The sequence below is a fragment of the Paroedura picta genome, unplaced genomic scaffold (assembly GCF_049243985.1).
Source record: "Paroedura picta isolate Pp20150507F unplaced genomic scaffold, Ppicta_v3.0 Ppicta_v3_sca21, whole genome shotgun sequence".
In the NCBI taxonomy this organism is placed as follows: domain Eukaryota; kingdom Metazoa; phylum Chordata; class Lepidosauria; order Squamata; family Gekkonidae; genus Paroedura; species Paroedura picta.
In genome coordinates, this window is record NW_027518618.1 from 611,537 (window position 1) to 639,520 (window position 27,984).

Sequence of the window (27,984 nt, forward strand, 5' to 3'; positions counted from 1 at the left end):
CTCCAGGGGCAATTTGGGCGAATTGGTTGCCCCTGGAATGTCTGAATATTGACATTTTGCAGTGTACACTATTCAGTGACAGACTTATTATTATACAGGAAAAGCACTGAGGAAGGAGTTTCTCGGAAAACGTGGGATGGACCTAGGTACCTGTTTTGGTGACCCAATTATGGTTAAAAGAAACTTGGCTACCAGCTTTAAGACGCTGAAGACGTATATTGAACAATACATTGTTCTGTTGGACAGCCGTGGTCAGGTCTTCTGTCGGCTTGCAGCCACTCAGTGGGGCCTGGGAATCCCTCCGAAATTATAACTCATCTCCGGACTACGGTTCCCCTGGATGAAAAGGAGTCCTTTGGAGGGGGGGCTCTACCATGGAATTGTACTCTCCTGCCCTCCCCAGGCTCTTCCCCAAATCTCCAGGTGTTTCCCAACCTGGAACTGTTGACCACACTCCTAGGCAAGCAGTTTGCTCTGTTTCGGGCTCATTAGGAGTGCAGCCGTATTTTGGTTGGGCAGCTACGGAAGGCAGAATTACTATATTTTTCCTTGAAATGTTTTTATTCAAACATGGTTACAAAATGTTAAGATGGTCACTCCTTACAGCAAAAACAAGGTTCCTTTTAGTGACAGATAACAAATTATTTCTCACAAAGATTCCTCTTGCAGAACTCCAGAGGCAGTTCTTGTGACAGTCGCTTGATATTCTTGGATACCATGGAAATCTTATCAAAACCTTTTTGTGATATCTGATGAAGTCATTTTTGTAGACCGGTTTCATCAAGAAAACCGAATGCACATTCCCTTCCGTATCCATGTTAAAGAAAGAGAAAGACATTTCCCATATTTTCAAGCTATGCAGAGACAACACCAACTTATATTTAATCAAAGCTCTGCAAAAACCTTGCCTGTAAGAACTACCTGACTGCAGACACATATGCAAAACGCAAGGTCAGTAACTCTGGAGAAGAGTTTTTGCTGCTTCGGGTTACCTTTCTACATGCAGGGAGGTGCTTAAAATATTTTGTTGTTGTTGTTTCCAGCGCAATCCTAGGCAGCATTACACCCTTCGAGATGGGGACAGGCTGTCTAGGAAAGCAATGTGAGTCATACAACAGAAAACAATACAGCAAGAGCCAGCCCAAGAGCAAGGAGTCCTGTGGTATTTTCAAGACTCACACCTTTTTAGGTCAAAAGCTCTGTGCAGCCAGATTCTCCCCCAAGAGGCATCACCTGGACTTGGTAAATGCTATCTTTCCAGAGACCCACTCGTGGTGGCTCCTGACATCCAACAGCGACAATAAACATCTAAAAGCCACCATACAATTATCAGCAATATTTAAGCCATAAATCACACTGCAGGCCAGAAAGTGGACCACAGAAAAGGCTAAAAAGAGGTGGGACCTTGTCAGGAGCCTGGGTATATTTTAAAAAATGTTTTGGCTTCTTGCCTAAAAGAACGGCAAGGAGGTACCATGTGATCCTCCAGGGGGAGGGTGTTCCAGAGGCAAGGAGCCACCACTGAAAAAGACCCCGTCTCTGACAGCCGCCTGTCCCAACTCAGGAGGTACCCTGGGAGCAGAGCAAAGTTTGAGCCCAGGGGCACCTTGAGGACCAACTAAGTTTGATTCAGGGTTGGTAAGCTTTTGTGTGCAGATACATGCATGTGCACAGAAGCTCCTACCTTGAATCGAACCTGGGTGGTCTTTGAGGTACCCCTGAGCTTCTGTGCGCATGCATGTATCTGACCACTACCGCCCCCACCTGAACTGCCCTGGTACAGGGACTCCTGCCAGAACTGGGTGATTCCTTGGGATTGGCAGCCACCTGGAGTTCTCCTGAAATGACAAGTGATTTCCAGACAGCCAAGAACGGAACGGCAAGCAGCGTTCGCCACATCCGAGCTCTTTCCCTCCCCAAATCCCACCCTCCCGCTACATCTCCAGGGAGTTCCCAAACTGCAGTCAGAAAGAAGATGTACACTCATTGTATCTGCAGGGCCCGATGGCCTGGGCCACCCCAGCCCCAGTTTGAGCTGGGTCAACGCCTGGTCCTCAGGCACTCTCACCTGGGCCAGCCCAGCAGGAGCATGTGACTGGGGCAGCCAATTGGAGCAGAGCTGGGGCTACATAAGCTCTGCCCCTGACTCAGTCCCCATCAGCTCCTTGTGAGCTCTGCAGTATTCCTAGCTGGTCTCAAGCCCTGTCCAGACTATGTCCTTGGTGCTTGCCATAGGCCCTGCGGTCTCAAGGCCCCCACCCCGGAGAGGATGGATTAGCTGGGTCCAGTCCTGGCTGGGAGACTACATTTTCAGTTGCGATGAGGACTCATGCAGAGACACAAGGAGACTCACTTGCAGGAGAGGCTGCCCGCCAGAACGCAGCACTCTTCTCGTCTGGTTAGGAGCTGGAGAGATCCCGGAGGATGGCTGTTGAGGTCTAGTTCAGTCTGCAGCATCTTCAATGTCCCGGAACGGCCCGGGATTCAATAGCAGAGCTCCTACTTACTTACCGAAGGTCCCAGGTTTGATCCCAGGCATCTCCAGTTAGTTAGTGGATCTTGCGCAGGAAGCATGAGGAAAGGCCTAGAGAGCTAGGACAGCTGGGGTACACAAAGGCAGGGTTATATGTTCCAGTTCAAGAGAGGGCCTACAGCTCGGGACTAGAATATCTGCTTTCCTAGGTTCAGTACAGGGAAAGAATCTCAGGGGAAAAGTCTCCAGACATATCTTTCTCTCTCAGGCCCAGAAGAGAGATAATGTGAGGTTAGGATAGGGGGGACAAAGCTCTAAGGCCCTTTCCTGTTGGTGGACAACCTGCCCAACATTTGGCCAGACACCCCAAGCTCTTGGTGTCCTTCCTGAAGTGCTGTTTTCAGCAAGACAAGGTGAACCATGGTGAACCAGAAACATTTGCCATTTCAGCCATCACTTTGCGATTGAGAAAAGGGGAGATTTTCCTTGGGGTTCGGAGACCGCCCAAGGTCCCTTTCAGGGAACTATTGCTATCTAGACCCCCACAAGGGCACCAAAGTGCATGGAAGCCTTCTGTCTCTTCAAGGAGAGAGATTTGGAACTCCTGGCCCTTTAAATCATAGACTCCTCCTATCCATGTTTAACATTGTCTAAACAGAATATTTTCCGGGGGGGGGGGGGTGGCCACACCAGTTAAAAGTACTGTGCCTGAACTGCTGCTATCCCATGCCGGTCTGCCCTCATGATCACCGGGTCTCCCCTGGCTGGGCCACCTCATCCCTCCCATCATGGCTGTTGAACGGTTCGACATGTGGAAGGATTACCTCAACCTCTCCACGGTTGTGGCGGAGATTGTCGAGGACCGGAAGAAGGGCCCACTTGAGCCCCCCATCGCAGACTCCCCAAAATCTCATGGGCCGCCGTTCTCCCTCCAGGACCCCTTGGAAGCTGCAGCAACGTGGTCCAATGGGAATGGGGCCAGCGGCGGCAGCGGTTCGGAGGGTGGCCCCAGCGGGGGAGCCGTCCAAATATGTCAGTTCTGCAAACACAACGGAGAGTCCAAAAACGTCTACTCCTCCCATCCGCTGAAGAGAGAAGACGGGAAGGTGGTCTGCCCCATCCTGCGGAATTACACCTGCCCGCTGTGCGGTGCGACCGCTGACAAGGCCCACACCTTGAAGTACTGCCCGCTCAACCAAGGGCAGCAGTCCATCTACCGCAAGAGTGGACGCAACTCAGCTGGCCGCAAAGTCAAGAGATGAAGCCATGGGGGGAGTCCTCGAGAGCCCGACGGGACAGGAAGGGAGAGGCAGACGAGTGTTGGGGGGACGCCATGTGCAAGCCTTGGAGAGGCACAACCGGGGTTGCTTTTGAAGTTGTTTCTTTCTAAAATAATTTTTAAAAGAGACTCTTTGCTGTGAATGGTGAACAGGTGAAAGATGGGAGCCGTTTATGTGTTTTGAAATCATTGTGCCATTTCCTCTGCGGGCAGCCTTTCTCTCAGATTCGGAGAGAGAGCATGTGTCAGTTTCCAGAAAAGCCATCAAGATGGAAATGTGTCTGGTTTAGAAATCTTGCGATTGAGCTAGACTGTCGGATAGATCATGAAGATTGTGCATGTTGGAAACAAGGGGAGAAAGGGGCTTGGCTAGGATAGTTTTTCAGTTTTGTATCAACGAGGAAAACATGTTTATAGCTTTTGAAAATATTTTTAAAAAACACAACAAAAAAATGACATTTCCCCCTGTCCTTCCTTCCTGTGTAACCTCTTGGGAGGCCGTTGCTTTGAATGCGTAAGTTAACTATTATGATTCTCTAGTGGTAAGTTGAATGTCAGCTTGTTCTGTTTAATAAATGACATTTTCTTGTTCTCGCAGCCGACTGTGGGTTATTTTTGCATCGCTGGGTGGAGTGGTTTTCTCGATGGACTGCCTGCAAAGGTCTCATTAAAAATTACACGGGGGGCTGTGAAAGGTGGGCAGGTCAGCAAGACGTGTTCGATCTGCTTCCTTCCTGGGCCATCGATCAGATGAGGAATTTGGGGCAGGCTCAGCCAGAACGGCTTGCCTCATTTTCACCCCTGCACACACACACACACACACACACACACACACACACCCAGCCTGAAAGGAGCTTCAGGTGGCATCTGCTGGTTGGGCCTTGGTTCAATAAAGGGTTCCCAGGAAGCCGGTTTGGAATTCTTTTGGTGTCTTAGAACAGAAGCTTTAGGGCAGGGGTAGTCAAACTGCGGCCCTCCAGATGTCCATGGACCACAATTCCCAGAAGCCCCTGCCAGCGAATGCTGACAGGGGCTCCTGGGAATTGTGATCCATGGACATCTGGAGGGCTGCAGTTTGACTACCCCTGCTTTAGGGGCATAAAATGGGTAAATGCAAGATATCGGCATACAAATATGTTGGGTAGCCAGAAGATTTTTTTGGGGGGGGGGGAAGATGATTTGTGGGTTGGGAAGAGTGATGGGATTGCTGAAGTTACAGTAGTTACAGCAGACCGCCAAGCAACAGATTTTGGTTCCCCTGGAGGATGGCTTTTTTCGAAGGTGGGTGATGTGGCATTCTAGCTCATTAAAGTCCCCCCCTTAAACCCCCTTCAAGTTCCACCCCCCCCAAAGCCCCAGCTATTTCCTGACCTGGAGCTGGCAACCCTAAACTATACATGGGCACATAGAACAATGTCTCTCTCTTTCCCATGGTGCCCTCGGAGACAATCCATGTAAATGATGGGATGTAGATCTGGAGTAGACCCACAGAAAGCGTTCGGCCCCACATGTAAGGAACCCAGAACTCACTGCCGCCAGAGGTAGGGGTGGCCACCTTGGGGCTGGAAATTCCTGGAGAATTGGGGGAAGGGAGTGGGGAAGGTGCGTTTGGGGGAGAGGAGGGATATACAGCCCTAGGGCAGGGGTGGCCGATCTGTGACTCTCCAGAGGTCCAGGGCCTACAATTCCCATGAGCCCCTGCCAGTATGGCAGGGGCTCATGGGAATTGTAGGCCCTGGACCTCTGGAGAGTCACAGTTCGGCCACCCCTGGCCTGGAGTCCACCTTCCCAAGCAGCCATCTTCTCCAGCAGAAACAATCTCATCTCTGCCGTCAGGGAATGGATTGTCATGCCAGAGAAAATGGCTGCTTTGTGGGGCAGACTCTAGGAAACTGCCCCCCAAGGAGGTCCCTGTCATCCCTGGATACCCCCCCCCCAAAAAAAAAGAAATCTCCAGGAGTTTCCAACCTGGATCTGGCAACCTGACCCTTGAAACCAGGTGCAGGTTCACCGATTGAGAAATTCCTAGAAATTCCCAGGGGGAGGCTGGGGAGGGGGAGTGACGAATAAGAGGGATAATGCCGTAGAGCCCCCCCCCCAAAGCAGCCATTTTCTCCTGGGGACCTGATTTCTGCAGCCTGGCGATCCATTGCATTTCTGGGACACCTCCAGCCACTGCCTGAGGTGGGCAGCCGTGTCCGGAGGCTGTTATTTTCACAGACAGACTTCTCTCTGCCCCCTCCCCACGGCTGTGGGCCCACAAAGCTGATCCAAAAGGGCTCAGCTTCCTATGTTCTTAGAACTACAGGGAGTGGGGGGGGGTAGATTTCTCTTGTGGAGGAGACAGACTGGCACCACTTTCTCCTCTGGACGAACTTGTTTCGCCCTGTCTATCAAAACCAGCTGCAGAGATCAAGAGAAAGGCTGCGAACCCCCTCGGCCACCCCCCCCCCACATACAGTGTCCGTAAACAAAGTCTGGGGACCAGTCCGTCCTAGAAGGTTCTTCTGGAGGTCAGCAAAGAACTACCTCTCTTGGGAAGCCAGGCTCAAGAATAAACCAGACTCAGAGCTGGCAATATATCCCACCCCTGAAGTCTAGCCTGCCCCCCCTCCCAGTTCCCTCATCCAGCTGGAGCCCAGAGATCTCCTGCTTGGGGGGCACCAATAAAGGTGTTGGTCAGAACCGTAGTGGTGCCACCACTTTGGGGACCCTGCCTCAGATCCTAGCTGGCTGCTCCAAACCCCTACAGCACACTGGCTTTCCCACTGTGATAGACCCAGAAAAAGGGCCACAGAGTGATTGCATGAGTTAAGGATTTGTCTCTGAAGGCCTTCTGGTGAGTTTTATGGGACAAGTATCCTTCCAGTGCTTTGCCCCCTATATATTCATGATTCATAGTTTGAGTGTGAGGTTAGAAGAAGAGCTGGCATTTATACCCTGTTTTTCAGTGCCTGAAGGAGTCTCAAAGCGGTTTACAATCGCCTTCCCTTCCTCTCCCCACAACAGACACCTGGTGAGGTAGGCAGAGCTGAGAGATCTGTGACAGGACAGCTCTGTCAGAACAGCTCTAACAGGACTATGACTGGCCCAAGCTCACCCAGCTGGTTGCGTGTGGAGGAGGAGGAGCGGGGAATCAAACCCAGCTTGCCAGATTAGAAGCCACCGTTCTTAACCACAATACCACCGCTAGGGACTGGGGGGGTGGGATCGCGGCTCAACTCCCCTATTCTGTCATGAAAATGTTCTGCTGGCTCAGTTGCATGCACACACACTGTCATCTTCGGCTTGCTGCACCTCATGGAGTTGTCACAAGGGCGAAAGATTACAACCTCCTTTGGAGGAAGGTCAGCATAAAAATATACTAGATAGGCACAGTGTTGTGGTTAAGAGCCACAGACCGATCTGGAGAGCTGGGTTTGATTCCCCACTCCTCCACATTCAGCCAGTGGCATGACCTTGGGCTAGTCAAAGTTCTCTTAGAGCTCTATTCAGTTCTCTTAGAGCTCTCTCAGCCCCACCCACCTCATGAAGTGTCTGTTATGGGGAGAGGTAGGAGGGAAAGATGTTTGTAAGCTGCTTTGGAATTCCTTCAGGTAGTGGAAAGTGTGGTCTAAAACCCAGCTCTTATTCTTCCTTAAACAATATTTTTTTCAACTAGCATGAGGTGGGTTTTTTGCCAGCAAGGGAGAGGACAGAAAAAACACACCACTCCAGCAGATGGGAATTGACTGAAATTATTTTCTTTTATAAGAGCCATTGCTACAACTGGCTGAGGGAGTATGATTGGCCCAAAGTCATCCTGCAGGCTTCCAGGGCAGTGTAGGAATTAGAACCCGGGCCTTCTCCTATGCTGACACTCTAATCCAGGGGTGACCAAACTAAGCTGATGGGAATTGCAGTGCGACATCTGGAGAGCCCCAGTTTGGCCACCCCCGCTCTATCCACAACACCACACTGGGGAAAAACCCACACCCTGTTTCTGAGCACAGGAAGAGAGGGACGCATCATTTCCCTTCACGTTACTTTCTAATCCTAAAGGTGTCCCCAGAAAGCTTTGAATAGCCAGACTTGATCCAGGAGCACCTTAGAAACTGACAAAAATTTTCAGGGAGATGAGCATTTGGGAGCCCTTCGGCAGAGATCTCCGTGCTTGACTTTGACTCTTGGAGCCTTCTGCCCTGAAGATTTTGCCCATCTCTAAAGTGCCAATGGGCTCCAGGCTAGCTGCCCGGCCCAACTTGTGAAAACAACTTGTGAAAATCCACATTGCCATGTGAGCTTCGGAACGATGCGTCACTCGCCGATTTGCCCTAAATGTCAGAGGCGAAGGCCCCCTTTCAAAGCCATCTGTGAGCACCCCTTGCCGCTGGGACCATTCATTCCATTTCAGTCTTTAGTTGTCTCTCTTTCCGCCTTCGTCCCTTTCTCTTGGCTGTCCACAAACTGTGCAAAACTGAACTCTTGAAGAGCGCTTTTCCCACATACAGTTGATACTGCTCAGTTCCTTAGATCAGTGGTCCCCAACCCCCGGTCTGGGGACCGGGACCGGTCCATGGATCAGTCGGTACCGGGCTGCGGCTCCTCCTCTTCCTGCTGGCAGCACTCCCCAGTGGGCGGCGGGAAGTCAGGGGCACCAGCAGGAAAGCAACCAGAGCAGGGGCTCAAGCAGTGGCGACGTCCCTCGGCAAAAGACTACCCCCCCCCCAGGCCTCAGTAAAATTGTCAAGCGTTGACTGGTCCCCAGTGATAAAAAGGTTGGGGACCACTGCCTTAGATAAATTATTAGGAACTATAGTAGTAGTGGATAGATTTTACTGTATTGGCCAAAGGCCTTCACAATGATTAGATAGATAGATAGATAGATAGATAGATAGATAGATAGATAGATAGATAGATAGATAGATAGATAGATAGATAGATAGATAGATAGATAGATAGATAGATAGATAGATAGATAGATATGTACATGTAATTCAGCTAAAAACACAATAACAGATACAGTTCCATTAGCAATTTAGGTACAGTCATTTAGAATTTAAAAGTCTTAGGATACCATTTTTTCCTTGCTCGTTATGGCTCTAATTATCCTGGCTGCAAGGGCATACAGAGCTAATCTGCTGGAAATGTATGGAAACTTGGATGAGTTTATGATGAGTTTATGATGGAGTTTTTGCATGGTCCTGTGTGTCAAATGAGTACCTCTGCTTGGCTTCAGTTCTGGTTTTAATTTTCCAGTTGGCTTTACATTGCATTGTTGATTTGACTGCCCCATGGATTGGACTGACTTCTTCTGCACGATCCACCTTGAGTCCAAGCGAGAAAGGGGAACTAGAAACGGCATGCTGGGGTGGGCAGGCAGTTGTGAATGTCCTGCATTCTGCAGGGGCTGGACTAGAGGATGCTGGAGTGCCCTGCCAACTCTGTGATTTGGTGACTTAAGTAACTAACAAACAAACAAACAAACAAGCCTCTTCTTTATTGCACGCAGAAGTCTTGAAAACAGTTCGGATCTGTTTCTTTTCAAGGCTCAAGGAAAAATGCCCCCCCCCCTCCCCACATGACTCAAGATCGACTTGCAACTGCAGTCTCCCCTCCTTGAATACTGAGCAGCCGGATGCAAACTCAGCTGCTGCAAATCGGTCTGTTCCTGCAGCCACCCATTCATTGCCTGTTAATTTCCTTCCCATTCAGGATTCAGCCGAAGACAGGCAGGAATGTAACAGAGTAGCAGACGGCTGCTGGGTCCGGAAAGGGGCCCATTTTTATTCACCAACATGCCTTGAAACAGCCATTCTGGCAAATCCCTGCCAGTCAGCCTCTCTGCAATCCTGAGCTGCTGCTCTGTTTGTCTGCCCTTGCTTTTGACTCCAGGTGAGCCTGTGTCCAAAGGGCACCTCATGGGAGTTGGCAGGTTTCAGATCCCTCTTCTGCGAGGGTCCACAGAGGCCAAACCAATAAGGTGAAGGATGGAAAGCCTCTCAACGGAGTTGCCGTCAGAATCAGTTCTAAGGCAGGGATCCCCAATGTGGCCCCCAGGGGCACCCTGGTGCTAGCCGACCCCATTTTCCTGGGGCCAACCAGAGGTGCTTAGGCTGGGGCCAGGTGGGACTTTTGCCCCACAAGGCTTCAGGTATGCCATAATTGTTGTTGTTGTTGTTATCATCCTTTAATTTATATCCCGCCTCCCCCCGGAGGCTCGAGGCTGAGACCAGATTGGCTTTTGCCAGGTGGCTTTAGCAGCAGTGGCGGCCGCAGTGCAAGGAGCATCACTGTGTGACTGAAGGACAACTGCAGCAACTGTTTTAAGGCAGGCTCCGCCTCCCGTGGCAGCCATTTTGTGGCTGGCTCCTCCCTGTGCTTGCTTCGGCAGCACGTACACCCTGCTTTTCACTACCTGAAGGAATCTCAGAACAGCTTCCAATTGCCTTCCTTTTCCTCTCCCCGCAACAGACACCCTGCGAGGTAGGTGGGGCCGAGAGAGCTCTGAGAGAACAGTACTGTCAAGGCTGTGACTAGCCCAAGTTGACCCAACTGGCTGCATGTGGAGAAGCGGGAAATCAAACTTGGCTCACCAGAAGCTGCCCCTCTTAACCACGACACCATGCTGTCCATTGCCCTGAGTCCACTTTGGTGGAGAGGGCAGTTTACAAATTCAAATAAATAATAATTCCTGGAGATCTCCAGCCACCACAGGGAGATTGGCAACCCTGGTTATGAGAGCTGACCCTGAAAGGGCCAGAGGCCATTTTTTGAACAGAACTCAACCAGCCAGATCCTCAGCCCTCCAGATGTCCATGGACTACAATCCCCATGAGCCCCTGCCAGCAAATGCTGGCAGGGGCTCATGGAGATTGTAGTCCATGGACATCTGGAGGGCCGCAGTTTGACTCCCCCTGGGCTAGACCGACAATGTTCCCAAATACCGTTTTTGCTGCCTGGCCAAAAGCCACGCTCAGTGAGGGTTTATTTCGTAAGAATCCGCAGGCAGCTCTGAGGGCTCTCTCCTGGCGAGTGATGGTAGCGTGCTCCTGACTGGGACGGTCTTCGTCACTCAATATTTTCTTCTCTGAAAAGGAGGCGTGGAAAGAAAGCATGGTTGGAAGGGGTGCCCCCGGCCGGTGTGAATCCACATGGGAGAACCCCTCCCTTGTCTTGCTGCAGAGACCGCAAGGTTGTCATCGTCCCAAAGGGTCCCCTGAGCACTTCTGTCACCTCTTGCTTTCTGTCTGCTGTTCAGCCATTCATGAGAGCACCAGAAGCGCCTGCTGGATCAGGCCACAAGTCCTTCTAGTCCAGCCTCCCATCTCACACAGAAGCCAGCCAGTTCCTCTGGAGGGCCAACAACAGGGCAGAGAGGCCGAGGCCTTCTCTGTGGGTTGCCCCCTGGAACTGGGATCCAGATGTTGACTGCCTCTGAATGTGGAGGTTCTCTTAAGAACCTAAGAAGAGTCCTGCTGGGTCAGATCAGTGGTCCATCCAGCCCAGCATCTCACAGGGTGGCTAACCAGTACCCCTGGAGGGCCAGCCACAGGGCAGAGAGGCCAAGGCCTTCCTAAGGACATCAGGGGAGCCCTGCTGGGTCAGACCAGGGAGGGCCCATCCAGTCCAGCCTCCCCTCTCACCCATGGGTCAGCCAGTACCCCTGGAGGGCCAGCCACAGGGCAGAGAGGCCGAGGCCTTCATAAGGACATCAGGAGAGCCCTGCTGGGACAGACCAGGGAGGGCTCATTTGATGTCCTTATGAGGAGAAGGCCTCGGCCTCTTTGCCCTGTGGCTGGTCCTCCAGGGAAACTGTCTGGCCTCTTTTAGAGACAGGAGGCAGGACTGGATGGGCCCTCCCTGGTCTGACCCAGCAGGGCTCTTCTTATATTCTTATCAGGGGGAGGCCTTGGCTTCTCTGCTGTTGTTGGCCCTCCATGGGAATTTGCTGGCCCTGTGCGAGACTCTTTCCTCCCACCTAATTTTTAAGAAACATCATCCCGTTTGCCACTGTAAAATGTTGGAAGGCAGGAGGATTCAAAGTTAAATATAAAAGCAAAATCGAGAACGCAATGCCAAGAGAGACGGACGAGGATTTCCAGAAGGCCATGCAACCTTTGTTTTCCCCCAGAATATATCAGTTTTGAATTTTAGATCCTTGAGGTCTAGAAGTGGTCGAAAAATCCCTCCCTGGTTTTAACAGACCACAATCGAGGCTTTCTGTTATGATTTTTGTTGCACATGATGGTAGTTACTTGGGTCTGATTTGGAGCTCCTTCTCCTGTTCCACGATTAATCTGAACAAAAAGGGGAGGAAGCTGGCTTGGCAGGAGCCCACAGAACTAGGGCAGCCCACCTCCAGATGGCGGCTGGAGATCTACAGGCGATAGGAATAATATCCCTGGGAGAAAATGGCTGCTTTGGAAGGCGGAGTCTTTGGCATTCCATCCCTTTGAAGCCCCTTCCCAAACCCCGCCCACCTCATGCTACCCCCCCCCCCCCCCCCCAATATCACAGTATTTACCAATCCAGAACTGAAACCCTAAAGGCAAACCCAGGAAAAGCCCGCATGGAGGAGGGATCTCTTACCTTTTGTCTTTCTGGCAAGTGCAGGCACCTCGAAAGGGAATCCAGAATAAAAAGAGAGAAGTAATTTATTCCTGTGAAGCTGTTTCACACCTGCCAGGCTGAGGTTCACCGAGCCAATTCATGTCTGGCTTGGTTGGACAAGCCTTTTTTGGCAGCCATTTTGTGGCTGGCTCGACCTTCTGCAGGGGCCATTTTGTAGCAGCCATTTTGAGTTTGTGCCCGCCATGCCATGCCCGGATTCTAAAGGTGCCCTCAGGCTGCACCCTCTGGATTGCATTGCCTTCACCCTAGGATCCCGCCGCTGCACTTGGCATAGGGGAGTACATAGGTTGCCAGCCTGCAGATGAGTCCTGGTAATCTTCTGGAATTACAACTGATCTCCAAAGATCAATCCCCTAGGGCAGGGGTAGTCAAACTGCGGCCCTCCAGATGTCCATGGACTACAATTCCCAGGAGCCCCTGCCAGCATTCGCTGGCAGGGGCTCCTGGGAATTGTAGTCCATGGACATCTGGAAGGCCGCAGTTTGACTACCCCTGCCCTAGGGGAAAGAGATGGTTTGGAGCAGGGGTCCTCAAACGACAGCCTGCGGGCCAAATCTGCCCGGCTGAGGATGTTTATCCGGCCCGCCAGGTGTTTTTTTCTGCAGCTGCCTGTTGCTTAGCAGCTGATTCCCTGCAGTGCGCGCATGTGTGGAATTTGAGCTGCACTCTCTGACTTCCCGCCTTCTCTCTGTCTCTTGACTCTTCCTCTCAGTCCTCTCAGTCTCCGGCGTGATTGGAGGAATAACGAGTTTGTCTGTGCAAAGTCTGCTGCTGCCTGATTGAGGTTAGAAACAAGTTAGGATTTTTAGGAGAGACTGTTTTTTTAAGTTGGTTAGTTGGGTGGGGTGGTTTCCAGGTGGGTTGCATCAAAATGATAATGCAAATTGTCAGTGCTCAGAGGAAATGCAAATGGTCAGTGCTCAGTGTTATTGCATGGGAACTTAATCCAGCTCTGCAGACAGCCGAGGAGTAGTAGAAGAAGAAGAGTTGGGGCCATTCCGCCCTCGTTCAAAATTGCACAATGGTTGCAAATTGAAATCGCTACTGTTTTGCTGTTATGCACAACGTCGTTGACAATCTGCAACACTCCTGAAACCGATCCGCAAAAAGCGCTTCGTTGTAGCGCTTTCAGGGAAATCCCCAAAAGTGGATTCACCCTCTGGAAAGCGCTACACTCTTGCAACCAGTCTGCAACACTAGCGGGAAAGTTCTGTGCGTTACCATTGTTGCGGTTTCTGCAAAGTCCCTCCCCCTGGCTCTCTCCTCTGATCTTCCGGCTAAGCGATCGCCATTTTTTTCTCTCCGAGCGAGCAGAGATCAACGCACCGGCGAGCTTTTGTTTACGCAGCGAGGCTTCCCTGGCTGCAGTCCCTCCCCAGAGCTCTTTTAAGTCACCAAGCACCAAGCAACACACAGCCCCGTTTGCTGGTTTATTTTCCCTTTTTTTTTCACTGTATTTTCGGCCGAAAATCGCGCCCGTGCGAGGTGGGGGAGGGTTTTTTTTTCCCTCGGGGGGAGCATGGCAACGATGAAACGGCAGCTCAAACACCACCTGCTAGCTAGATGGGATTCGATGCAACGTGTTTTTTTTTTAACCTTCCTTAGAGGGAAAGGGGCTTTTTGGGAGCATTATAAGAGCCGCCCATTGGCTGCTTGACGGCCAGGGGCGGGACAAAGCTCGGCAGTATCGCTTCCTGGCTAGCAATTTTTGCCGAGACCAGAAACCTGTGGGAAACGACAGAAACGCAACTGGATTCCACTACAAAGGCAGGTATGCATAACGACAAATTCCACTATTTAAAATGGCGTTTTTTCGTTCCGCAACCAATTTGCTATATAGATCCTGGTGCGGAATGGCCCTTGGTTCTTATATGCTGCTTTTCTCTACCTGAAGGAGTCTCAAAGCAGCTTACAATCCCCTTCCCTCTCCCCACAACTGACACCCTGTGAGGGAGGGGAGGCTGAGAGAGCCCTGAGATTACTGAAGAAGAAGAAGAAGAAGAAGAAGAAGAAGAAGAAGAAGAAGAAGAAGAAGAAGAAGAAGAAGAAGAGTTGGTGCTTAGATGCCAGTTCTACGTGGAGGGGGGCCCCCACCACCACCACCCTTCTTGAGCCCAGTCCCAGTTGTGGGGGAGGGGGGGAGGGGAGGGGGGTCCGGTGGTGGTGGCGCATCCTGCCTTAGATTCCCTTAGTTCTGGTCACTTTAGGATACAATTTACCAAATGGAATTGTGACTCTCTGAAAGATGCATTCAAGTCAAGCAGCCTTCTTAATTTCTATGCATCTCTCCCCTCTGAGACATATCTCAGGAATCATGCACTCAAAATGGGAACCATCTTTGGCAGCCCTTGTGTCTGTGAACAGACTTTTTCCAGAGAGAAACATCTGAAATCTCCAACTAGATCTAGACTAACTGATGCACATTTGCATCACTTGTTACGACTAGCAGTGATAAATAGGGAACCGGACATGGACCATCTCATTAGCCAAAAGCAGGCCCTTAGTTCCCATTGAAATACTGGCCAGTTTGTTGATTTAACTTTACTTGTTCTTCATTTTAAATATTTTCAAATATTGTATTTGTTCCCGTTTTGTTTTTTTACTTCAAAATAAGATATGTGCAGTGTGCATAGGAATTTTTTCATAGTTTTTTTTTTTTTTAAATTATAGTCCGGGCCTTCAGAGGTCTGGGGACAGTGGCCCCCTGTTTAAAAAGTTTGAGGACCCCTGCTTTGGAGGAAGAAGAAAAAGATCTGTGTTTTTGGTACCTCGCTTTTCACTACCCAAAGGAGTCTCAAAGTGGCTTACAATTGCCTTCCCTTCCTCTCCCCACTTCCTCTAGGTGGGGCTGAAAGAGCTCTGAGAGAACTGACCTGCAAGAACAGCCCTAAGAGAACTGTGACTGGCCCAAGGTCACCCAGCAGGCCTCGTGTATCTCAAAGCAGCTAACGTGTGTTCCCTTCCTCTCCCCATGACAGATACCCTGTGAGCCAGGAGGGGCTGAGAGAACTCTAAGGGCCATTCCGCACAACGGGCAATGTAGCTAAATCTGAGCACTATTGAAAAGCGCTGCAATCAAAAGCAGCAGGTCTCGGTAACACACAGCCGTTTCTAATGAAAAAAGGCTCTCCCACTAGCACTGTTCTCGTAATGCACATGTTTCCGGTCTCGCTGAAATCGCAACAAAGGAGGCAATATTTTTTTCGTGCTTCCTCCCACCCCAGCCGTCAATCAAACAGAACTGCCAATTAACTGTTGTGTTCGTGCTTCCCTTTAAAAACTGTTTTTAAAAAACCCGAAAACACCAGTAGCAACGCATATTCGTTCATTCGATGTATCAGAAAGACCTTTTTCGCTGGCGTAGGAGCTGGCGCTTAATCGTTTACACCAGGGGTAGTCAAACTGTGGCCCTCCAGATGTCCGTGGACTACAATTCCCAGGAACCCCTGCCAGCATTCGCCGACAGGGGCTTCTGGGAATTGTAGTCCATGGACATCTGGAGGGCCGCGGTTTGACTACCCCTGGTTTACACGCTCTTAAAATAAATTTAAAAATCCCCCCCCCCAGTGCAATTTCTGGCCGTAATTACGGGCAGTGTCGAACAGGGGGCTGCATTGTGCTTGGAAACTTTACAGACAATTGCTTGTGGAGGGATTTCAGCCAAAGAAGCATCGCTAATTCGTTGCTTTTGCCGGTTGAAGGGGGGGGAAGGGCAATCGCGATACCGGAAGCTCAGGTGCGAGAGCTTAGGGAGGGTCATGCTTGCTACCGCTATACTGAGAACGCACATGTCTTTTTCAGTTGTGTTGCAGGTTGTTCTCAAGAGTCTAGCAGGTTTTTTAGGGGGAATCCACTTTTGTGGATTCCCCAAAAAGCGCTAAAACTAAGCGATTTTTGGGGGGAGTGTTGCAGATTTTGTACAACGTCGTGAATAACGAAAAATAAATAGCGTTACACAATGGTAACACTTCAGTAACATTAACCCTGGCTACATGTGGAGGAGGAATGAGGAATCAAACACAGTCCTTCTGGTTAGATGCTGTTGCTCAGGTGGGTTTGTGGCACGTGGAGATCTCCTGCTCTTACAATTAACCTCCAAGCAACCAAGATCAGTTCCCCTGGAGAAAATGGCTACTTTGGAGGGGGGATTCCAGTGCATCATATCCTGCCAAGGTCCTTCCTTTTCCAAAGGCCAGCCTCTCCAGGCTTCACAGCCCAAATCTCCCAGTATTTCTCAACTTGGACCTGCAACCCTTCTGACAGGGCATCCAAGGATTCACCTGGCCAACAGTCATCTTTGAGCTTCCCTGCTCCACCCAACTTTGGCACAGGTGATTTCCTACCTGCTTGCCTGCTTTCTCTTGGGGATGCATTGTCCCCCTCCCCCAATTCGCCTGTGGCAGACTATCTAGCCAAGGACCTGTTGCGACTTCATGTTCACAGGAGACTGAGCCAGTCACAAAATGGCCACTGCGGGAGGCTGAGATAGTTACAAAATGGCCGCTGCAGGAGGTTGAGGTTCTATACCAGGGATAGTCAAACTGCGGCCCTCCAGATGTCCATGGACTACAATTCCCAGAAGCCCCTGCCAGCGAATGCTGGCAGGGGCTTCTGGGAATTGTAGTCCATTGACATCTGGAGGGCCGCAGTTTGACTACCCCTGTTCTATACAATTGGGACAGTAACTCTTAAACATTTAAGGCTCTGTTTAATGGGATGTCTTTTATTCTGCCCATCCCATCAGAAACCCTGTTGGGAGAACACCCCATCTATCCCTCCCGTTTCCTAAAAACATTTGGCTGGCTGCCACAGTCCCCACAGGCACAGTGTTGGGAACTCCTGCAGCACAGAAGGTGGGACGGTATAGTGCAGCCTGATCTTGTTTGATCTCAGAAGCTAGGAAGGATGAGTATTTGGACAGGAGACCCCCAAGGAGCGTCCTGCAGAGGAAGACTTTGACCAACCACCCTGGCCTGGGAAAACGCTTGCTGGGGTGGCCAGACGTCCATTGAGACTTGCCCTCGCTTCCCAGCACCATCCCTTACACTCTGTGTGTGAACTGATCCCCTGCTGTAGGGGGCAATGGCGTGGAAAGAAAATGACTGGGCCAAGGTCACCCAGCTGGCTGCATGCAGAGGAGGAGCAGGGAATCAAACCTGGCTCTCCAGATGGGAGTCTGCCACACTTTGACCCTTCTACACAACCCGCCCCCCACCCCCCTTCTCACTTCCTAAGGCCTTCCCTGAGGAAATGTTGTAGAAGTTTTCTTGGCTTGTGGAAGAAAACATAACAAGTCTGGCCTTTTTGTGTCTTGGGATGGCCTCGGTTCAGGGGGCTAGTAAAAATGCCTCCCCACCCTGCACTTTGGAGTGTTCTGCTTTGTTTCTATTGCCCTCGCACCTGCCAGTTTTATTTTATTTTTTAAAACTCTGCTCGACTTCTCTGGTGTGACACTGGTCCCTTCTGTTGGGTTCACGCTGCAGCAAGTGTCACCTGAAGCTCCCCTGCTTTTACAACTGATCTTTAGGAGACCCTGGATCAGCCCCCCAAAGAAAAAGGCTGCTTTTGATGGGCAATTGTAGGGCACCCCTCTCCTCTTCAACCCTCCCTCCCCAGGTTCCACCCCCCCAAATCACCGGGTGCTTCCCAACCTGGAATGGGCTGACCCACCAAACGCTGAAACAGAACGGGAGGGGTCCATTCCGCAAATGTGGGCTCTTGGGGGACTTACAGAGCTGTTCTTCCAGAACATAAATATCGTCTTGCTGGAAAAGAAGGAGAGAAGTGTCAGAGTTAAAGATGAGGTTGACCACTCTGGGAGCACAATTTCCAGCACTGTTTACAAGATGAAGAAGAAGAGCTGGTTGTTTATACACTGCTTTTTATACCCAAAGCGGCTAACAAACCTCTTTCCCTTCCTTTCCCTGTGAGGGAGGTGGGACAGACTGAGCTCAGAAAAAACTGCCCTGCAAGAACAGCTCTCAGAGAATGGGGGACTGGCTGTAGGTGGAGGAGTGGAGGAATTGAACCCAGTTCTCCAGATTAGAGACCGCTGCTCTACACCAGTTTGGTGTAGTGGTTAGGAGTGTGGACTTCTAATCTGGCGAGCCGGGTTCAATTCTGAACTCCCCCACATGCAGCCGGCTGGGTGACCTTGGGCTCTGTTCTGACCAAGCAGTGATATCAGGGCTCTCTGAGCCTCACCCACCTCACAGGGTGTCTGTTGTGGGGAGAGGAAAGGGAAGGTGAATGTAAGCCCCTTTCAGACTCCTTTCGGTAGAGAAGAGTGGCATATAGGAACCAACTCTTTTTCTTCTTCTTCTTTAAATGAGAGTATAGTGTTTGACTAAGGCCTTTGGAATCGGGGGGGGGGGGGGTATTCGGTATAAGGCCTGAACTAGAGTTGCCATTCTCTAGGGGTCAAATATCTGGTGTGTCTGATCCTGGTCTCCTATTCATTCTCCTCCCCACTTCCTCCCTTCATCCACACAGGAAGCTGCCTCCTACTGAATCAGACTTTGGTTCATCAAAATCAGTCTTGTCTACTCTTTGGGGTCTCAGGCAGAGGTCTTCCATGTCACCTCTTACCAGAGCCTTTTTGTATGGAGATGCTGGGGTTTGAACCTAGGACCTTCGGCATGCCAAGCAGATGCTGTTCCAATGAACCAGGGTCTTTCACAACACCTCCTGCCTGGTTATTTTAGCTGGAGATGCCAGGGATTGAACCTTCTGCCTGCCAATCAGAGGCTCTGCCACTGAGCTCCAGCTCCACTTTATGGCTTTCCAGGGTCTCAGGCAGAGGCCTTTCCCATCCCCTCCTGCCTGGTCTTTTTAACAGGAGATGCTGGGGATTGAACCTGGGACTTTCGCCTCACCAACTGTCTGATCCTTTTAATGTAAGAACAGAAGGGGGGGAGGGGATTGGAAGTTGTCCACCCTAAGGTCCAAGAGACTCACTAGAGATTCCTGAAGCTCCTTCAGTTGGTGAATTTTCTTCTTGATCTTCTCGTTGTCCCTGGAATTCAGTAGAAGGAGATTATATTTACGTTTTTTTGACATTGGAGAAAAAAACATTGGAAAACATTGGATTGGAAAAGCCACCCGAGTTTGCTTTGAGGTTTCTCTTTCAGTTTCTGGTGATTTGGATGGGATTTTTTTTTAAAGAACAATTTGGGAGGTGAATAGAAGTGCTGAGCAGCCTTCTCCTCTCCGTTTTATCCTTGCAGGTAGGTTAGGCTGAGAGAATATGACTGGCCCAAGGTCATCTTGAAAACTTCCGTAACATGAGCAGGGATTCGAACCCGAATCTCCTAAATACGACCCGCACTTCGAACTAGGGTTGTGTGCGGCGGCATCCGAATTGGGCGCTCCAGGCTGCCCCAGGCAGCACCTCACCGCGGGGGGAGGAGGGAGGGTGCGCAGCCGCATAACCCTTCTTTGAACCACTAAAACCACAGTTTGGACACCTTAACTGGGAGACAAAGAACACCTGTAACCAAATGGAGAGTGGGAAAATATCTGAGAGAGGGAGAGAGCTGCTTTTTTGTCTGCCGTTCTGTGAGAACAGCTCCCAGAGAACTGTGACTGGCCTAAGGCTGCATGTGGAGGAGGAGTGAGGAATCAAACCCAGCTCTCCGGATTAGAGGCCACCACTTAGAACCATGACACTCTTGCAATGGCCCAAGGCTCTAAGGAATAAAATGAATGACTGACTATAACCACGTCACCCACACTGTCTGGGCCTGTAAGGCTGGCCCTTGACAGCCACAGTCAAATCTGTAATTGAACCAGGGCTTTGTAAGCGGCGGTAACAGGTGCATTCTGGGTAAATGCATATGAACACCGTAACCTGCCCGATGCCAAATCCGAAATGGTGCCGAAAAACTTAGCATCCTACCTGAGTAAGATTTCTTCCGTTGACTTGAAGACTGTAAGAAATGGAGGGAAAAGGGAAGAATAATTTACAATTATTCTTCAAAGAGGAGATTGGTGTCCATCAAGAATAAGAATTCCAAGAGAAATAATTTGGATGGATGGTATCTTTTAAAGGAAGGCAAACAATCTCCAATGTTGGACGCTACATTTCTGTAATAATCTGAATGTTCCTTGGTGATTGTGGAGCTTCTGGCCCATCTCCATGGAGAAATAGTCAGGAAAGGCTCAAGGCCAAATCACCTTCGTTCTCTTCTCTCAGCTTTAAGTTCTGCAGGGAATAGGATAAAACAAAAGGAAGATTAGGAAAGGGATTCTGCAGCAGCCAGGGGAGAGGTCTTTGCAGCATTTTTGACAGGGCAGAATTGTTTGCTCGCTTGTTTGTTTAATGAGATTTTTATCCTGCCCTTCCCTCAGAAAGGGACTCCGGGTGGCCAGCATGGCCAGTTTATATGCCTCCCTGGCAGAACAGGATCAGAGTGGCTCTCAAGGAAAACCAATACCGTAAAATTGTCGATCAAAAGAAGATTTTTTAAAGTAGCATAAAATAAACATTGAGAAGCCTAAAAGGGTATCCATAAAACGGACTCTGGATTAGAAACTGGCCCCTCCAAAAAGTACAGCCCCCCTTAAGCGATGGCAAGTAGGTTGCCTGAAGTTACCAGGCCTGGTGTGGGAAAAAGCTGGAGATTTTTGGGGAGGACCTGAGAAGGACAGAGTCTGGGTCTCCAGCCAACACCTGCAGGGTCTCAGCCTGGATGGCGAGCAGAGTTGACTGCCAGCTTCTCCCCTCACTTCTGCCGGCAGGAGAGCAGAAATCGGGACTTGGGAGGTGGGGTCGGAGCATTCAGGAAGAAGGTAGACGGTAATATGGGGGATTGGGGAACAGGCCCAAAGACTTTCTCAGGACTTTTGGCGTCTTTTGCCAGTGACCTGGGCTGAATCTGCACTTACTTTATTTATTCCTGTTGAATTCAGATTGATTTGAGCTCAGGTGTTCCTCATTACTCCCCCCCCCCCAATTTGAAACAGAAAGTGCTCTGCACTTGATTGGGGGAGGGGGGAGGATTTCTCCTCCTTTTGACTGCCAGTGGAGAAGCAGCCCCAGGCTCCACAACGAGGATGGGGGGGGGGAGGGCAGCCAGCCCGCCAGCAGCCTCTCACAGAAGAGGCAAATCTCTGGTACCCGGATTCCAGAGGGAAATAACGAGAAACAATATCGCAAACAAAAGGTAGGGTCACTCCGGATCAATCATGTTTGTTGTAGAGGGAAAATTTAAATTGCCCAAAATCAAAACAGAAATCGCATTCCGTGTAGATGGCAGGGACTGAATCGACCTGGAATTGCAATAAAAGCTCCGTGCAGCTTACACCCTGGTCCAAAGGCCTGATGCCCCCCCTGGCCCAAGAGGTCTCCCCAAGGCACCGATCCAGGGCTGGTGCTTACCATATGCCGCAAGTTTGCATTCGCCTTCTGAAGAGATTTGATCTTCTCCATCTGCAGGAAAGAGACAGTGAGCAAGAGAGAGCCAAAATGCATGTTTGATATTTGGGCTACCTTAGAGGCATGATGAGTGTCATTCTATGATTCTAAATCACCATGGACGAGAATGCTGGAAGGGAAGGGAGCATGTGAAGGGTGGGCGCTACTCAAACAGGAGCTATTGCATGCTCAAACAATCACTATCCCAGAAAGACAAAAACACTGCAGGAGCTCTAAGAAGCCTATTTGGATGAACAGAGAACTTCAAGAGGAACTAAGAAAGAAAAGGAAAATGTTCAGGAAATGGAGGGAAGGACAGAGCTCTAAAGAAGAGTACCTACAGGTTACTAGACACTGTAGATCAATCATCAGAAAGGCCAATGCTGTGAGTGAGCTAGGTTTGGCCAGGGAAGCCCATTGTAACAAGAAAAGATTTTTCAGTTATGTGAGGAGCAAGCCTTCCATCCTTCCGAGGTTGGTAAAATGAGTACCCAGCTTGCTGGGGGGTAAAACGGTAATGACTGGGGAAGGCACTGGCAAACCACCCTGTATTGAGTCTGACATGAAAACGCTGGAGGGCGTCACCCCAAGGGTCAGACTTGACCTGGTGCTTGCACTGGGGATACCTTTACATTTACCTTTTACCTGAGGAGCAAACGTAAAGTAAAGGAGGCAATAGGCCCACTGTTGGGTGCGGATGGACAAACTCTAACGGAAGATGCAGAGAAAGCAGAAAGGATCAGCACCTATTTTACATCTGTTTTTTCCCACAGGTCAAAGGGTTTAGGCACATCTAGAGATGGCAGTAGGCAAGAGATAGTGTCTGGGTGGCAGGTTAACATGGACAGAGAGGTTGTCGAGAGGCATTTAGCTGCACTGGATGAGTTCAAATCCCCTGGTCCGGATGAAATGCACCCGAGAGTGCTCAAAGAACTTTCCAGAGAACTTGCACAGCCCTTGTCCATCATCTTTGGGACCTCTTTAAGGACTGGAGATGTCCCGGAAGACTGGAAGAGAGCAAACGTTATTCTGATCTTCAAAAAAGGGAGGAAGGATGACCCGGGAAACTACAGACCAGTGAGTCTGAAATCTGTTGTGGGGAAGATAATGGAGCAGATATTAAAGGGAGCGATCTGCAAACATCTGGTGGACAATTTGGTGATCCAAGGAAGTCAGCATGGATTTGTCACCAACAGGTCCTGCCAGACCAACCTGGTTTCCTTTTTTGACTGAGTAACAGGATTGCTGGATCGTGGAAATTCGGTTGATGTCGTTTACTTGGATGTTAGTAAAGCTTTTGACAAGGTTCCCCATGATGTTCTGATGGATAAATTGATGGACTGCAATCTGGATTTTCAAATAGTCAGGTGGATAGGAAATTGGTTAGAGAACCGCACTCAAAGAGTCAATGGTTTTTCATCAGACTGGAGAGAGGTGAGTAGCGGGGTACCTCAGGGCTCGGTGTTCAGTCCAGTACTTTTTAACGTATTTATTAATGATCTAGATGAGGGGGTGGAGGGACTACTCATCAAGTTTGCAGATGACACCAAATTGGGAGGACTGGCAAATACTGCAGAAGATAGAGACAGAGTTCAATGAGATCTGAATACAATGGAAAAATGGGCAAATGAGAACAAGATGCAATTTAATAAAGATAAGTGTAAAGTTCTGCATCTGGGTCAGAAAAATGAAAAGCATGCCTACTGGATGGGGGATATGCTTCTAGGTAACACTGTGCGTGAACGAGACCTTGGGGTACTTGTGGATTGTAAACTAAACATGAGCAGGCAGTGTGATGCAGCGGTAAAAAAGGCGAATGCCATTTTGGGCTGTATCAACAGGGGCATCACATCAAAATCACAAGATGTCATAGTCCCATTGTATACGGCACTGGTCAGACCACACCTGGAGTACTGTGTGCAGTTCTGGAGTCCTCACTTCAAGAAGGACATATATAAAATTGAAAGGGTACAGAGGAGAGTTATGAGGATGATCTGGGGCCAAGGGACCAAGCCCTATGAAGATAGGTTGAGGGACTTGGGAATGTTCAGCCTGGAGAAAAGGAGGTTGAGAGGGGACATGATAGCCCTCTTTAAGTATTTGAAAGGTTGTCACTTGGAGGAGGGCAGGATGCTGTTTCTGCTGGCTGCAGAGGAAAGGACACGCAGTAATGGGTTTAAACTTCAAGTACAACGATATAGGCTAGATATCAGAAAAAACATTTTCACGGTCAGAGTAGTTCAGCAGTGGAATAGGCTGCCTAAGGAGGTGTTGAGCTCCCCCTCACTGGCAGTCTTCAAGCAAAGGTTGGATACACACTTTTCTTGGATGCTTTTGGATGCTTAGGGCTAATCCTCTGTTGGGAAGGGGTCTGGGTAGGTTGGGGGGGTGATTGTGCGGTTGGGGGGTGCTGGAAGCGTGGGAAACGTTGGCGGGGCGGGAAGGGGTATGGGGAGGGTGGGGGGGTGAGTGGACGGTGTGTGTGTGTGTGTGTGTGTGTGTCCTCGAAGCGCGGGAAGCGGCGGTGGGGTGCGGAGAGGGGGGGTTAGCGGGCGGCATGCAGGTGCGTGAGTGTGTGTGTGTGGTAGTTTGAAGGGAGGGGATTGGTGGAGGTGCGGGAAGGGGTGTGTGGACGGAAGGCGGCAGTTTGCGCTTTGCGGGCGCGTAGTGTGGTTGGGAGTGGGTGGGAAAGGAGCAGGGCTCCTTTCGCCAGGGCGATGGGAAGGCAGGAGGACTCACTGTGGGCAAAGGCAGTCCCCTGGCGGGCGAGGCCGGGGCAAGCGGCCAGTGGCTGCTTGGCCCTTGAGTGTCACTCGGAGGGGGGAATTTGCGGCTCCTGATTCACCCCTCCAAGTTTTTATCACGGACAGAGCCCGCCCTAACTCCTCCCCGATAGCCCTTAGGGCTTTATTTTATCCACTCTGCAGGAGCGGTTAAAGATGTCTACATAAGCAGGACAGTGGAACAATATATGCTGTTTTGTATCAATTTTGCCACTCCCACAAAACATTGTCTCAGTGTAAGGGGAATATCCTTACAGCGACCCTCACAGCCACCCACCCTTCTGTACCCCCAGCACTTCCCCCCCTTGCGAATGGACCCCCTGCCCCCCTTGCGATTCAACCCCCCCCCCGCCCATTCAACCCCCTTCCCTTCCACCCCTGCCCCATCCCCTTTCATGGCACCTCCCTCCCTGACTGCCTTCCAGCGTTCACTTTCTCCTTCCTTCCTCTCTACATTTCTCTCTCTCTGCCTCTTTCTCCCCCTCCCACTTGCTCTCATTCTGTCTTCATGCCTTTCTTCCTTTCTTTCTTCCTTCCTCCCTTCTTTCTACCCATCCACCCCCCCACCCCCCACCCTCCTCCCTAGTGCTCGCTGTATTTTCTTTACAGCGGGCTTAATTTCTGGTTTATGAATAAAGATATAAAAAGAATTCCCTGGTACTGACCAGGGTCTGATTCCTCTGCTCCAGTTGATGGAGCCTCTTGGGTTCCGCCATGGTGTCCAGCTGCAAACAGGAAGTGGGTGTCAGATAAAAGAAATCACCCACACCCACACCCGGAGGGGGGCAGACCACCCCCCTGGGTCACACTCACATCTGTCCTTGGAGTATGGTAAAGGAAGGGTTTCCGATCTACTCAACTGCCCACAGTATCAGGTGACCTCTGCAGTGCCTCCCCCCCTAGGTACCTTCCCTTATGAAGTGGGCTGTGATGTCATAGGGGAGACAAGGGCAAGGGGTAGAGAAAACTCAGGAGGGGTTGCTTTGTGCCTATGCAGGAGTTGGGAAGGGAGCACGAAGGGAGTAATTGTGAAGTCCTTGCATTCTGCAGACTAGACGACCCTTGATGTACCTTCCAACTCTATGATTCTACGAAGGTCCCGGAGGACAAACCTGGCATTGAGAGCCATCATAGCGTCATGGTTAAAGAGCGACAAACTCTAATCCGGGCAACCGGGTTTGATTCCCCACTCCTCCACCACATGCAGCCAGTTGGGTAACTTGGGCCAGTCATATTAGGGCTGTTCTTAAAAAGCAGTTCTCTCAGAGCTCCCTTGGACCTATTTTTATTTATTTGCTTGCTTGCTTGCTTGCTTGCTTGCTTGCTTGCTTGCTTGCTTGCTTGCTTGCTTGCTTGCTTGCTTATTTATTTATTTATTTATTTATTTATTTATTTATTTATTTATTTATTTATTTATATACCGCTCTCCCCGAGGGCTCAAGGTGGTTTACAGAAAATAGGAAAGGATACATGGTAATAGGTAACAGTAACAGTAATAACATTATAACAATAATAACAAGATCATAATAATCCTTAACACGCCCGCAGCGCCGTGGGCGCCACGGACTAAATAATTCGTTAAGCCCTCAGGCGGAGGGCTTTGTCCGTGATGAGGAAGGGGCCTGATTGGCCCCTTCCTCCTGACAGACCATCGGCCGGGCCAATTCCTAGGCTGCTGAAGGAACCAACTGCAGAGCGCGGCTCGCAGTTGCTTCCTTGAGGGCGGCCTGACGTGTCGGGAGGCGCAAAGTGCCTCTGATGCGTCAGGCCCCCGGCAAGGGAGCCCCCGGCAGCCGCGCAGAGCGCGGCTGCCAGGGGCTCCCTGCCCGGCGGCCTGATGCTCCGAAAGGCGCGAAGCGCCTCTCGCAGCGTCAGCCCCCTGACACACGGAGCCCCGGCAGCCGCGCTCCGCGTGAATGCCGGGGGCTCCGTGGTCTAGCGCCCGCTGCATTTAGCTCCAGCGGGCTTGATTACTAGTAACATTATAAATAGAAATTGTGAGAGCCTCAGCTCAATTCTTACTGGACCCAGTGGGTAACAGATTAGTGTTGGTCGTAGGGGAAGGGAGCTTGGGGGCCAGCTGGAAGCAGTGGTTTGATCTGTAGAGATTCGGCCTGAGGGCGTTGGCAAACCATGCTCTCTGAGGCTGCACCTCTGCATCTAACCTAAACCAGTCAGGATACTACAGCACAGCAATTGCCTCATATGTAAAAAGGATTACTCGAAGCCTATCAGTTTGCTCCACGCTACCTCGCAGGATTACTTGAAGCCTATCAGTTTGCTCCACGCTACCTTGCGGGATTATTTGAAATGATTTACGTGTATGTATAAATAAAGGATTCCCCTCTGTTCGAGAGGTCTTTCGCAGGAAATCCTTCTCCGTGTCATTCTTCCTCATTGCTTCCCGACAAGTGGTGAAGCCCGACGTGATTCCAGATCCTGTGCTCACTGCGACCAGAAAAAGAGTCTTCGTGCACGATCAGCTACGGCTCCCTGGTGAGTATGGGGGAATCATTGTCTAAGGAACAGGTAAAGCATGCTGACGAATTGCAACAGGCAGTGAGACAGTGCACAGGAGAGGCGATTTCAGTGAAGGACCTCCGGGAACTGATACAAGAAGTATCTTGCCAGTGCCCGTGGTACCCTTTAGCGGGGACCAGAAGACTAGGAGACTGGGAAAAAATAGGGAGGGAGTTAAAGGCAGAGCCCTATGCTCCCATGCTGATCTTATTGACATGGCAGAAAGTACACAAAGCGCTGGAAGTCATGAACCCAGAAGCTGGAAATCTGCTATTTTCATCCCTTCCCTATCCCACTCTCTTACCAGTGGCCGTTACACCGACCACTCCCAAACCTGTCGCCTCGCAGCCATTAAGGACTGGGGGCCACTCCCAGATCGTTAACGTGATTCAAGCTGCCCATCAGGCCGGTCAGCTCGATCTCTCTGAGGACTGGGAGGGAGAAACCCCAGCGTGGGGAACAACGCGTGGGGAACCACGTGGGGAAGGGAAAAACAGGCAGATCCCGTTAACGTGGGAAGCCATTCCCTATTCAATTCTGCGTGAGTTGAACAAGGCTATAAAGGAAAATGGTTTACAATCCTCTTATTTTCAAGGAATGATAGAGGGGATCACTAATGTTAGGCAGAAAGTCTCTGAATTCTTTCTTGAGTTCATCAAGCACCTTACAGAGGCACAGATTAATAATCAGGAAGCCCAAGCTGAATTGCTCAAGAAATTAGCTAAAGAAAACTGTATTTCAGAAAATAGATGCATTATTCAGGGTTTGGGCCGTGATCCAGATATTGCAAGCATGATAAAATCTTGCTGGGATTTTGGCATAGGTGACTACCAAGCTTCTTTTGACTCAGGGTAAAGCCCTCGGGAATATAGTTCATTCTCCAGATGCTTGCAACAATCTT

The 27,984-nt window shown here is 50.3% G+C and overlaps 2 protein-coding genes across 4 annotated transcripts; one reads left to right on the forward strand and one right to left on the reverse strand.

Moving 5' to 3' along the window:
• Positions 1 to 3,261: 3,261 nt before the first annotated feature.
• On the forward strand, positions 3,262 to 3,794 carry NANOS2 (nanos C2HC-type zinc finger 2). 2 transcript variants are annotated; one of them, XM_077318543.1, is made up of 2 exons: positions 3,262 to 3,423; positions 3,475 to 3,794. In XM_077318543.1, the coding sequence occupies exons 1-2, from the start codon at positions 3,262 to 3,264 to the stop codon at positions 3,733 to 3,735; spliced, it is 423 nt and encodes a 140-aa protein (XP_077174658.1). In that variant the 3' UTR covers positions 3,736 to 3,794. The 2 variants fall into 2 exon arrangements, with proteins under 2 accessions (XP_077174658.1, XP_077174657.1); XM_077318542.1 differs by having other exon boundaries at positions 3,262 to 3,794.
• A 6,891-nt stretch (positions 3,795 to 10,685) lies between these two features.
• On the reverse strand, positions 10,686 to 25,472 carry LOC143828230 (uncharacterized). Of its 2 annotated transcripts, none has more exons than XM_077318503.1 (9): positions 25,377 to 25,472; positions 25,229 to 25,288; positions 21,745 to 21,795; positions 20,541 to 20,568; positions 20,263 to 20,293; positions 19,323 to 19,380; positions 18,097 to 18,130; positions 12,324 to 12,364; positions 10,686 to 10,821 (listed from the first exon to the last, which is right to left on the reverse strand). In XM_077318503.1, the coding sequence occupies exons 2-9, from the start codon at positions 25,277 to 25,279 to the stop codon at positions 10,807 to 10,809; spliced, it is 309 nt and encodes a 102-aa protein (XP_077174618.1). In that variant the 5' UTR covers positions 25,280 to 25,288; positions 25,377 to 25,472; the 3' UTR covers positions 10,686 to 10,806. The 2 variants fall into 2 exon arrangements, with proteins under 2 accessions (XP_077174618.1, XP_077174619.1); XM_077318504.1 differs by having other exon boundaries at positions 12,324 to 12,351; positions 25,377 to 25,470.
• Positions 25,473 to 27,984: the final 2,512 nt, after the last annotated feature.

What these genes read in the sequence shown, in the direction of transcription:
- NANOS2 (XM_077318542.1), top strand. Translation starts at nt 3,262, where the DNA reads ATGGCTGTTGAACGGTTCGACATGTGGAAGGATTACCTCAACCTCTCC.
- LOC143828230 (XM_077318503.1), bottom strand. Translation starts at nt 25,279, where the DNA reads ATGGCGGAACCCAAGAGGCTCCATCAACTGGAGCAGAGGAATCAGACC. An exon ending in AGCAGAGGAATCAGACCCTG is followed by an intron (nt 21,796 to 25,228) that starts GTCAGTACCAGG and finishes TCTTTCCTGCAG; the next exon opens with ATGGAGAAGATCAAATCTCT. An exon ending in AGGAGCTTCAGGAATCTCTA is followed by an intron (nt 18,131 to 19,322) that starts GTGAGTCTCTTG and finishes CTTCTTTTCCAG; the next exon opens with CAAGACGATATTTATGTTCT.